Source organism: Camelina sativa, chromosome 6, assembly GCF_030686135.1.
Source record: "Camelina sativa cultivar CO46 ecotype springtype chromosome 6, ASM3068613v1".
Lineage (NCBI taxonomy): Eukaryota > Viridiplantae > Streptophyta > Magnoliopsida > Brassicales > Brassicaceae > Camelina > Camelina sativa.
The window spans coordinates 25,115,928-25,127,931 of record NC_141885.1 but is presented as its reverse complement, the minus strand read 5'-3'; the positions used below and the strand labels follow the sequence as shown (position 1 = coordinate 25,127,931).

Genomic DNA, 12,004 nt, shown 5'->3' with positions numbered 1-12,004 from the left:
CTTAGTTAAAACTATTTAGCTATAACCTATAGTAAACTACTCAGCGGTCCATTCGTGTGATTTTCAGAAATATGATCTGTAGAATTTATAATTTATCTAATTTACACGCTAAGAAAAAAAGAAAAAAAAATGTGTGCTATAAATGTGAAGCAAAAGTCCACATGCGGTCATGGGAAAATAAAAACATTAAAAGTAGGCATTAAGCCCAAAATCCATCTGTTGTTGCCTGACCGATGAATATGAGTGACTACATACATATGTATACCAGTATAGTTATGTGTGGTCAGATTCGTAGAGTCAAAAATATAGATTAAAAACTCTCACAGCTCACGTGCTGAAGCAGTGAATACAGCTTTCCAGTCTTTACTAACTAGATATCTTCAGTTGTTTTCATGTTAAAAGAGAGACTGTTCTACTTCTCGAGCTACCAAATCCTGTTTTCATCTCCATATATAAGAAAGTTCTATTATAAGCTAGCTCATCTTTCTATATATATATAGACACATGCATACACTCGTACATACAATATATGTATATACATCGTGATCACTAAATCTTACACTTGGTATTTTACTTGCCTTTAAAGCCTTCCTTGGCTATCTTCCTTCACACCCTCTTTAAGAGTCACTTGACTTTAATATTTCTCTTTTTGTTTCTTTCTCCTTTTTTCGATCCGCTGGTAGCATGCCTGAATGTCAAGAGAAAGGTAAAACGTGAACATCTCCTTAGTGAACCTTTTTTTTCTCTTCACAATGATTATATTTTTTTCGCTCAACTGGTGGATATGGTTGATATCGACCTTGTAATCTTATAGATCTTCATGCTATTATTGAATACTAAAGCTCTTCTCAATTCGTTGTGTTAATTAGGGAGAGATTTGAAGAGATAGGGAAGAAGATCAAAAGAGAAGCAGATGCTTGGCCACATCATATGGCAGGAATTAGAAGACCAATGTCGGGTCCTCCCGGAACCCTCAACACCATTACTCCTTGTGCTGCCTGCAAGCTTTTGCGCCGTAGGTGCGCTCAAGAATGTCCTTTTTCGCCATATTTTTCCCCACACGAGCCTCATAAGTTCGCATCCGTCCACAAAGTTTTTGGGGCTAGCAACGTCTCCAAGATGCTAATGGTAATAAACTAATAACCATTTCAAAACTCATACATAGTCTTAATTTGAACATGCATATAATAAGAACTTGGAACACGTACGTATGAATAATCCAGAGGTCTTAAGCTGATTAATTCTTACTAGTCTTATTTTGCTATAAAATAACTAATTAAGATAAAATAATAATGCTTTTTAGTAAAATTCTCATAATGTGATACAATTTCAAACTAACCAGGAAGTGCCTGAGAGCCAGAGAGCAGACGCGGCGAATAGCCTTGTGTATGAAGCAAACGTGAGGCTAAGAGATCCGGTGTACGGATGCATGGGAGCAATCTCAGCTCTACAACAACAAGTCCAAGCTTTACAATCCGAGCTCACAGCCGTACGATCCGAGATTCTCAAGTACAAGCAACGAGAAGCTGTCGCCACTTTGATCGTACCTTCTAACTCCCAAGTCGCCGGATATCACAACTCCGGTGGCGTCTCCGTCATTGCACCACCACCACAAAGACCGTCAACTCCACCGCAACCTAACGCGGCTCATCCTCCTCCTCCTCCTTCGTCTTGTGTTTTCTCTCAACCAACCACAAGAGCCTTAGAATACGGCGACATTGAAAGTGAGAACAACTCCTACTTCGGTTAAAATTTATTTGTATCATTCTACAAACACACACAAATACATATAATTTATTTCGATAATTTTGTGATCCGATGATTAATTAAATTAAATAAATATATGAGAAGGAAGAAGGTTGGTTTTAAAAAGCCTGTCATTGATTAAATTAAATTAAATGAATCTATGATGCATTTATATTTGGAGTAGCTTAAATTAAATTAATTAATATTGAGTCATGCTTACTAAAGTGAGTTTCTTCCTCTTTTTTTGGGTTATTCTAGAGCCCAAGCAACATAATGTTTACTTAAGTCTATAAAAGAGCTACTTGCACCAAATTTTGTGTGATATAGCTGGCTTTGGATCTGCAGATACGTGTGTATAGTGTTTATTGGTTGGTTGAAGTGTCAGCTGTGTATTATTACCATTAATTTCATTTAGTTAGTTTAATTTTTTTTTTTTTGGGGTTTCCTTAGCGTATCGAATTAATCAATCCAGCTTACTGCTGACCAGATTCATGCAAACAATGTTGGCTAGGGATGTGTTTAGCTTAAAAATGGCAAAATAAAATTAATTTTAGAAAATAATCAATTTGAAAATTAAATGTTTGACAAAAATACATAAACCAAACTGAAACATCAGTTAGATTTTTTTTTTACCATCAATTAGTTTATTATAAACACAACGACATATTTTGGAGTCTTTAATTAAATTCATTAATAAGATTCTTTCATTAAGGATATTTCATAATTGGTGGTAAATATGTAGAATGGAATCAATTAAAGACATAATTTTTGACATCTTTTCTGCCCGTTGTATGTTACTATAATTTTTTATTTTTATTTTGTTGTTGTCAATTTCAATTTTACAAATTCAAATCTCGATAGAGGAACCAATCCGCTTTACTACTTTGAAAACGTGAAATACACTTGTTTTTACGGCCGTTCTCACAAATTGTAAGTTTGTAAAATATCCTGATGTAGGAATTTTTTTCCAAACTGGTTGAATTCGTTTATAGAACTCTAGGCAAAAAAGGTCGGACTCAAAAGTCATATTAAAAAAACCAATCCTATATAAACCTAAACTGTAATTTGAAGACCATTGACTATAGCTTTTGTGGTTGGAAGGCTTTTTATCTAGGGTCAAAGATAGAATCCTTATAAACGATGTGATGTTTTGGGTTTGGTCCAATGTCACCGTTGCTTCATCCTATGGTACTTAACTTATCCCTTTTCCGAAGGGAACATATACTATTCGTCTATTCCACTTGGTACTTACATATCTTCCATTTGGCCTTAGTGCATTTTTTGTTGTTTTTTTAGATAGGGGAAAAACACAAGAGTCTTAATTAAAGTTAACTTGCTCGAGATATTTATATCATTGGTTGAATCTTAAGGTCAGAAGGCCGTCAACTTCCAATCAACATCATGTGAATTCTCGAATGTTTAAGCATACTAGGTTAGTACCCGCGCTACACCGCGGGTTGTTTTCATATATATGTTTTTGTATTTTTTTAAAATAATATTTGTTTTATGTTGTTTGGAATCAAATATTATAATGAGAAATTTCTCAAAATGCCACATTTTAAGTTTTTTCCCCAAAAAATACAAAATTGCAAATTTTTCTTTCAAAAATACCACAACATCTTTTTTCCTAAAATGTCACAAACACAAAAAAATGAAATTTTATTATGTGAAATTTATTTTTCTAGGTTTGGTTGACTAATTTAGATTTAATGAATAGCGTTTAGAGTGTAGGATTTAGTGTTTAAGATTTAGGGTTTAGTTTTGAATATAAAACTTTAGTTTAATTTTGTGGTATTTTTGAAAAAAAAAACTCATTTTAGTGGTTTTTTTGGAAAATAAAACTAAAAGTGGTAATTTTTGGAAAAATCATATTTTAGTTGTATTTATGAGAATTGCCCTATTATAATTAATAAAAAAAATTATCATGGTCAATGGTAATTTTTTGTTTTTGTATTTTAGTTATTATTTGTTGCATCATTTTTTTTTTGTTATTTTAATCAAACAATTTTTCTTTTCATCTAACTAACTTGGGACTTAAGTACCCAATTTATTTTTTACAAAATTGAAAGAACAAACAAAAAAAAAGATCAGGAAATACCAGAAAAAATAACAAACTGAGCACGTAGATAACTTTATTATAAAATCGAATTGTTTTGTTAAACTGAGAAGCTTCTTTCTCTTAACTCTCTTTTTCTTTCGGAGTGAGAGAAAACGCTGTTTCTTTTCTTTTGTTTTTCCAATTAACATCAATGATCTTCTGAAAGTACGTGTGTTTAAATATTTTTCATAATTTTTGTCAAGAAAATAAAGATGGAACAAATTATATATAAAAAAAGAGAACATGAATAAAAAAATCTTGACAATACCAATCAATCGATTATAGTAGTATGGAATTTAATAATCTATGTCATATTACAGTCAAATAGTTATCATATTACCAATAGCCAATAGCCAATAAAGGATGTGTAAGTTTGATAGTTTTTTTTTTCTTTTTGTGTTTGATTGATAGTGTGATAAACATTCAGTAGAACTGTAGAAGTAAGTACATATTCCTTTTATTAACAGTATGAGTTTACACTTAGAGCGCAGAACTACTTCAGGTGTTCCTTCTCTTTGCTAAGTGCCAATATTGAATTTGTGATATATCTTCGATAAGATGAAATATTGTTGCACGAGTCAAGAAGACAATAGTGTGTTAAGAACCTTCTTCTTTCATATTAATATAATTTCAAGTCTTTGTGGTGTCTGTTTGTTTGTCAGTTTGCTACTATCATGCTCTTGTTCATATCATCACGTCCAGTCAAGCATTAATTAACTTACTTTGTAAGCCTTAGCTTTGCTAGTTTTTCAAACATAGTTTTATCTTCTGATACTTCAACCTGCTACTTACTCCTATTTCTTTATATTACTCTTACACTTAACTTGTGGAGATTTATCTTGTACTTTACTCATGGTCTTATGGGCCTGAACTATGATCATTGTGGAGATCACTCCTCTCTATCTTGCAGAGTTTCTAGAATATTCGGCGAATAACCTCGTACTAATCACTCTTCTCAAATCCTTGCTCCAGCTTTGCCTCTTCCCACCACAGAGTCAGCTTGCAACAACTACAAGGTTTATAAACTCTCATTAACAAACCTCTCTCTCATTAACAAAGACTTAATTATTGCATTAACATACAGTTACAACAAATTCAGAAACACTAAAAAGGTATATCACAAGAAAATTTGTAGGTTATTGTAATCTATCACAAACGGTTATTGTAATATATATTGTTGAAACTCAAAAGGGTTTTTGAAGCTAAAGTTGTAGAGACATTCTAAATGCTTTAGAGTTTTTAAAAGTCTTGCATTTGTTCTCATCGATCAACAAAAGCTTAACTTCTTCTTTAGCAATCCATCTTTCAAAATCGCACAAGTCTTCTCCAGCAAAGTTCTAGCTTCTTTCAAATCGAAATAAGTAAACATAGAAATAATATATCACATTGGTAAAGTCACAATAGAAGAGAAGCCACCAAACTTAAAAAGAAGAAACTAACCACCATGAAAGAGAAAAAACATGAGCAAGCTTCAAAGCAAAGACGCGTGAAGGAGAAGAGCAAACAAAACACCAAAGCAGCTTGAAGAGACTTCTTGACTCTTCTCTTCACCAACATTCATAGTAATTTCAAGTTTCAAACACATAGCTTATCTAAAAAGTTCATCTCAAATTCACACATTTACAGCTTTGAAATCTTCCACAATCCCTCAAATTAAGAGATATAAAAAAATTAACTGGAAACAAAAAGTAGAAGAAACAAAAAAAAGTAGATGAATCATAGTTAGACATACTAAAACAATCACTGAACGCTTATGAGATCGTTGGAATTTTCAAGAATAAGAGTTTTAGTTGAGATGCGCAGAAGATAAACAATTTTGTTAGGTTGAAATTCTGAAATCGATTGATGAAGAGAAGACAATTATGTGTCCACTGTGGCAATTTGTAAGCCGATCTGTATTATTTGTTTTAATTTAATTGGTCAATGATTTTAATTGATGTGTCAATAGGAGCTTCAAAGTTGAAGCTGATGTGTCATGCTATGGTGAGAAACATTGTAGTTTTATTGTATTGATGTGACCAAATACCAATGGGGGTCGATCTATGGGCTCAACAAGTAGACCAAAACCATTGAACTTGAGTAACAACTCGTTACTTCCACATTTTAATTGTTTGATTAGAATAAAAAAAAACTAAAGTTTTATTCATCATGTTAATTAGAATTCCACAACTTTAAACTTTTGAAAACCATATATATACATATTTCTCTCATTGTTATAATTAGATACTAAGAGGAGATGTATCTATGGATTTGGCCCCCATCTGAACACATCCTCCACTAACCTCCTTGGTCTCATCACTCTTGTAAACATACTTGCTCGCTGCCCACAAGAAAAATCCCATGTTCATTATCGAAATCACCATTAGAAACCCATAATAGTAATCAAGCCTAGAATCATTCAAATTATCCCCAATCCAACTTTTCCCTTCGCCTTTACTCGTGATCTTATCAATCATTGTCACCAAGAAACTGTTCAAGAAATTTCCAAGGCCGATGCCACTCGTGAAAAACGTTGTTCCAAGGCTCTGCATCTCCTCTGGTGACTGATCATAGAAAAACTCAAGCAAACCAATTGCGTTGAACACATCCCCAATGCCTAGAAGAGAGTACTGAGGGAGCAACCAGAAAATGTTCATAGGCACAACTTGTTTCGGGCTAGTTATGTGAAATTCCCTTATTACACGCATCCTCTTGACCTCCACGGCTGAAGCAACCGCGATCGCAACAATTTGTATGGCAAAACCTATCCCTAGCCTTTGGAGTAGAGTGATCCCTCTAGGGTTTCCTGTTTTCTTCCGCATGAAGGGAACAAAGTATTGGTCGTACATGGGCACTGAGAGAAGCATCGAGAGCGTAACAAAGCTCCCAAGTGAAGCCGCAGGGATTTGGAAGTTGGACCCAATTTTGCGGTCCAGAGTGGTCCCTTGTTTGACGAAGAGAGTGTTGACTTGTGCCCACAAGGTGCTTGGGATTAAAGTGACGAGCCATATGAAGGTAAGTCCTAGCACACGCTTTGCCACTTCCACTTTGGTCACCGTACATGGTAACTCTCTTGAACGTGTCTTAATGGCCGCTTTATCCAAGAACCTGTCAATCCAAATTATTAATTTATTGAAATCTATACATTTGCTATTTTAAATTTACTTTGTCTTGTCTTGTTTTGTCCATGATATATTTTCTAATTAGGAAATGTCTAGAAATAATAGTCGGTCCAAAAGGTGATTTTTTCTGAATATAGATGTTATGCTATAGACTTATTATAGCAAAAAATAATAAAAAGTACTTATGCGAAGGAATGTCTTATCAGTTCCTAAAAAAATGGTTGATTACTTCATATAAATATACTAATGCCAACAAGTAAAGCTACGCACATGAATTGTATTAAAATCTTCGTGATATCTTCAATTTTCTAAACTTTAGTAGCTTTGGCAATGTAATTGATCATTTTGGCACGAAACTGTAGTGGGAAGATATTGGAGAACACATTAACGTGTAGAAGGTGAGAATTGGGGACCATCAAATAAAAGATTCTACAAAGCAGAGCAGGTGTAAAAGAAACTCAACATTATATATATTCCACGTCATAACCTAACCAGAGATAAAGGCATAATTTGATATAAAAAAAAAATTATGGTTTCAATGGTTCTATATTTCTATTGGCCTATAATATTCTCTATCAATCTACAATCACACTCTCTTTTTTTTTTTTTTTTCATTATAAAATAATGGCAAGGACAATAAAAAGATTACCCGTTTATCTAAATCAGAAATTTTGGATGTCCAAAAAAAAACAGAAATCAGACTTTTTTGAGTTATTAATTTAGTGAGATGGTATGCAACACTGACCTGAAGGTGGGAGTGTGATGAACTTGATGTTTACCGTTGCTTTTGTAATGATGGGAGTCAAGCTCATAAAGCTCCAAGTGGTCATCAGGACAATGTAGATTTCGGTTTTTGAATGCCGTGATCGGAACTTGAATCAAATCTTTCGCTAAATTGTCTGATTTGACAACCTTATGTCTGTAAAATGGTGTTCCTACATAGAACACAATGAGAGAAACCAAGAGCCCTACTGTAGGGATGCCATAACCTAAACCCCATCCGAGATTCTCTTGGATGTAGACAAGGCCTAATGTGGCAAATAACGCACCCAAGAAAGAGCTAAACATCCACCAGTTGAAGAATGAAACCTTTTGTTTTTTCTCTTCAATGCTATAACTGTCGAATTGGTCCGCTCCAAATGTGGAAATGTTAGGTTTTGTTCCACCGGCTCCAATCGCTATGGTATAGAGAGATATGTAGAAAAACGATATTTGTAAGGAGGACGCCTTGTTGCATACCCCATTTTCGCATGTCGGTCTGAGGGATTTTACCGTTACCGCCATGGTTAAGAGAATCATCCCCTGCAAACAGAACTCATCATGAAATCTCTAGATATTGTTTATTTTTGTTTTGAATTTACGTTTGATTTACGTGTTATAAAGCTATACGTGTTCATGTTTTTATTTGACTAGTCATCTCCCATATGTTAATCCAAATTTCCAAGTAAATATAAGTATTCGTTTTGTGTTATAAACTTATAATATATTTGAAAGGAAAAAAATCTTTAAAAAATATATATTTTACAACACTTTTCCAAGTAAGGTCCGTACGTGCATTTTGAAGTTAGAAGACAGTTCATGAATTGATCATGAGTCATGTCTCGAAATCTACTGGTTGAAAGTCATTTCATGATTGAGATGTGATTTAACAAAAGTCATAAGTTTTTTTTTTTTTTTTTTTTTTTTTTTTTTTTTCTTTTTCTCCCCTAGATACTGATAAGATATGCATTTTGTTTGCTAAACCAATAAAATTGAAGTGAAGTGATAATCATGGGTCCTCTTGAATATGTGTGGAAAACAACGTTTGATACGTACGTATCCATGTCTTATCGATATTATCTACATAAACTAAATCTCAAAAAGTAAAATAAATCGAAGTTAGCTCTCGTTAACTGGTGCCTTCAATTCTGACACGTCGTCAACATTATGGACGCAGATCAAACGTGTTCGACTTTAGGCCTAATAATAATCTAATAATCTCAGACGCATGTCACGCATCAGTGCCAAATGATTAGAAAAGTAGCCAAGTTTTGTAAGAAACAACTAACAATCTAATATTGTCTTAAACAACGCCTAGTACTCACATGTCGACATCACTGCGTCGAACAGGTGATGTAAAAACCGTTTGTTATATAATTTTTGAGAAGAAAAAAAAACTCTGCCTTCGTTAATTAACTCTAAATATAACTTACTTTTCTTACCAAAATTGCATATATGATATAATTGTAAACAAACGCGTGGTTATCTGAAGACTAAAATTAGTTAGTACCTTATACAATAATGTACTACTTGTTCTTTAATTAATATCTATTTCATACACGCTACATTCAAATTTTTATGATCCATATATATTTGTATGCATTTTCTTTTCTTGAACCTTCTTAATAACATTCTCATATAAAATATGTCCATTTTAACAGAAACCACAAACTTGTTCTCAAATATATTATTAACCAGTGGAAAAAAATGCAAATATTTTTTTGTGGTAGTGTCTTCTTGGGATAAACGTTCACGGGCCATATCCGATCGCACGTCAAAACCCCGACAAACAAACACATGTCTACTCCTTTAATTTATGATGACCAACCGGTCTAACCCAAAGCAAATAAAGTAAAAATAAACATTGGTAGGAAAATATCTGAAAAATATAATTTTTAAGAGGAAAATATATATAACAAAAATTTTCTTTATTCGATGTAATTTTTTTCTCTAAGTTCGGTTTCTTCGAGAGTTGTTAAATCGGGTACGGTTGGCTAGTTTGGTTAATTTAATTCACATTTTAACCATAAAATAAAATAAAACAGAATGAAGAATACCAGGACGTAGATGAGAGAGGAGGCAGTAAAAGTCCAGAAGCGGCCGATGTAAGAGTCGGCGATGTAAGCACCGGCGATCGGAGTGATCCAAACTGCACCAGACCAATTATTTACATTTCTAACCGAGGAGATTGTGTCTTCGTGAAGTCTTGTGGTCAAATAATTCACTAAGTTCGACGCTATTCCATAAAACGCCATCCTCTCAAACGCTTCATACCCTTCTCACACACATAAGACTATATAAAGATTCAAGGTACAACAACGCACAAGAAAATTTATATTTTTAATCAAGTTATCTATAAATGGAAAGAGTTATTTGAGATTTGTGAAAATATACCGAGGAGGAAAGAGCAAGCTCTCCAACGACCGGTCTTAGAGGCGAGTACGGGACGGCCTTGGAGGTCGACGGTGCCATCTTGTGTGTAAACTTTCGCAGCCTCCATCAATTGTATTTAATTTTATATATAAACTTAATTAATAAAAGTTTAACGTTTGTTTTTTGGGATGTTTTTGGTAATGTTATGAGAGCTGAGAGAGCTATGAGAGGTCAGGGCTGTGTAGAGAGAGACTAAACGGAAATAGTTTAAGGATGCAAAGTTTTTTTTTCTTCTAAAGTTTGCTTTATTTGGATCTTGAGCAAAAAAAAAACGAAATGAAAAACAAGGTCTTAGAGATTTGCTTAGTTTAGCAGCTATTGCACACTTCACAAGCTCAAGTATGTGATATATATAAAGCCACCGCTAGATTTTCTGTTTCCTTTTCAATAATGTCATCATCATCACCTTGGCCATGTAACCACCACCATTATGATCATGATCATCACTATAAGTCCTTTTGGCATAAACAATTTTTTAATTGGTCTATTTTTTTATTATTATAGTTTAAATATGGAAGAAATACAAAACAAAAGTCCAATGTATATTGAGCCGTAGAATTCTGGTCATCAGCAAACAGGTAGCGATGATGACATTTTTGGTTCCAATTATGATAAGAATCCCTCAATAAACCTACATATGCCATCCTGTCACATAACAACAGCAAGATAACTCAACAGAATATACCGTCTGAATTTATCATTTATTTGTATCACCTTTACGCCGTATGTTCATTCGATGCTTCATGTATTTACCGTATACGTTAATGACCGACAGTGCTAAAAATACACATGAGTAGAAGAGGGATATAAAAGTGGTAGAAAATATCAAAAGTATTTCCATCAAAAAAATGTTTACAGATTGGGTCTTAATTGATTTTACTTTTCCACGTTTTTCAATTCCTGCGATGTAGTAGAAGAGTCTACATGTTCCAAGTTGCTTAAGGTTCCTAATTTTATGAGCTACTTAATTAAGCCTCACTAGTTTTACAACCAACCATCTTAATACCGCACGTGCACTATCCAAGAAGCACATGGATAGGATAAATACACAATTGAATTGGATTTGTACGAAACACAAATAAAAGCGGATATAGTTTCGCTATGTTTTTTTTAATAATTAATTAATTATTAACTCATTCGGGTTCCAAATTCTTTTTGATACTAATCTTCAAATTTGTTTCCTAGCTAAAGACCTAGACAAAAAAAAATTCGATGTTTTCGTAACAAAACAACTACAGTATATGTATGAGTATGACCTTTTCACTTGCCGACTTTCAATTCATGCATGACAAGATAAATGTAAAATTTCTGAGACATTCTATATATTATGTTTGAAACATAATAAACAAATGAAAGCATGCAGTGAAAATCAAAAGCGACTGTGGTCCAGAGAGACGCGTTTGATATGCATCCAATGAAATTGGAACGATAGAGAGGAAGAGAAACTGGTGGTCCAAAAAGCTTGTGATATCTTGCCCCACTCTAGGATTTAAGCCTTGATGGCCCTTGTCATTATGAATAAAGGGAAACATGCATGGAACTTGATGAGATATTCTCCATATAAATGCATCTACCACCTTCATATCGAAACTATATCTAATTTAACCTTTGAGTAATTTCGTAAAAAACTTCACTAAACTAGAAACGATGTTTACATTTACGTGTTTCAGTTCACAAAATATTAATATTATGTTATATGTATATTGTTATTTCCTTTTTCGAAAAGAATATCACTTTATACTTTTTAGGTTAATTTACCAACAAGTCTTCTTTTGTAATCTAGCTAAATATTAGTACAATTAAGCTTAACTTTTTTTAAAAAAAAATTATACTTTTGGCATACTTTGAGTTTTAAATTGTTTTAGTC

The 12,004-nt window shown here is 33.3% G+C and overlaps 2 protein-coding genes and 1 long non-coding RNA gene across 4 annotated transcripts; 1 reads left to right on the top strand and 2 right to left on the bottom strand.

The window, feature by feature from the left end:
• Positions 1 to 451: 451 nt before the first annotated feature.
• On the bottom strand, positions 452 to 1,480 carry LOC147942979 (uncharacterized). The gene is made up of 2 exons (XR_015559877.1): positions 1,340 to 1,480; positions 452 to 688 (listed from the first exon to the last, which is right to left on the bottom strand). It is a non-coding gene; the product is annotated as an uncharacterized LOC147942979 (long non-coding RNA).
• LOC104792911 (LOB domain-containing protein 15-like) lies at positions 568 to 1,872 on the top strand. Its single transcript, XM_010519173.3, has 3 exons — positions 568 to 706; positions 870 to 1,128; positions 1,343 to 1,872. Exons 1-3 carry the CDS (start codon positions 693 to 695, stop codon positions 1,748 to 1,750), a joined length of 681 nt encoding a protein of 226 aa, XP_010517475.1. The 5' UTR covers positions 568 to 692; the 3' UTR covers positions 1,751 to 1,872.
• A 4,093-nt stretch (positions 1,873 to 5,965) lies between these two features.
• LOC104792909 (protein NRT1/ PTR FAMILY 5.1) lies at positions 5,966 to 10,650 on the bottom strand. 2 transcript variants are annotated; one of them, XM_010519169.3, is made up of 4 exons: positions 10,099 to 10,650; positions 9,762 to 9,979; positions 7,691 to 8,247; positions 5,966 to 6,931 (listed from the first exon to the last, which is right to left on the bottom strand). In XM_010519169.3, the coding sequence occupies exons 1-4, from the start codon at positions 10,202 to 10,204 to the stop codon at positions 6,064 to 6,066; spliced, it is 1,749 nt and encodes a 582-aa protein (XP_010517471.2). In that variant the 5' UTR covers positions 10,205 to 10,650; the 3' UTR covers positions 5,966 to 6,063. The 2 variants fall into 2 exon arrangements, with proteins under 2 accessions (XP_010517471.2, XP_010517472.2); XM_010519170.2 differs by having other exon boundaries at positions 9,762 to 9,997; positions 10,099 to 10,478.
• Positions 10,651 to 12,004: the final 1,354 nt, after the last annotated feature.

Coding starts and splice junctions, on each gene's coding strand:
- LOC104792911 (XM_010519173.3), top strand. Junction 1,129..1,342: donor ACGTCTCCAAGATGCTAATG/GTAATAAACTAA, acceptor CAAACTAACCAG/GAAGTGCCTGAGAGCCAGAG.
- LOC104792909 (XM_010519169.3), bottom strand. CDS start 10,204: ATGGAGGCTGCGAAAGTTTACACACAAGATGGCACCGTCGACCTCCAA. Junction 8,248..9,761: donor CCTCTCTCATCTACGTCCTG/GTATTCTTCATT, acceptor TTCTGTTTGCAG/GGGATGATTCTCTTAACCAT. Junction 6,932..7,690: donor CATCACACTCCCACCTTCAG/GTCAGTGTTGCA, acceptor TTGGATTGACAG/GTTCTTGGATAAAGCGGCCA.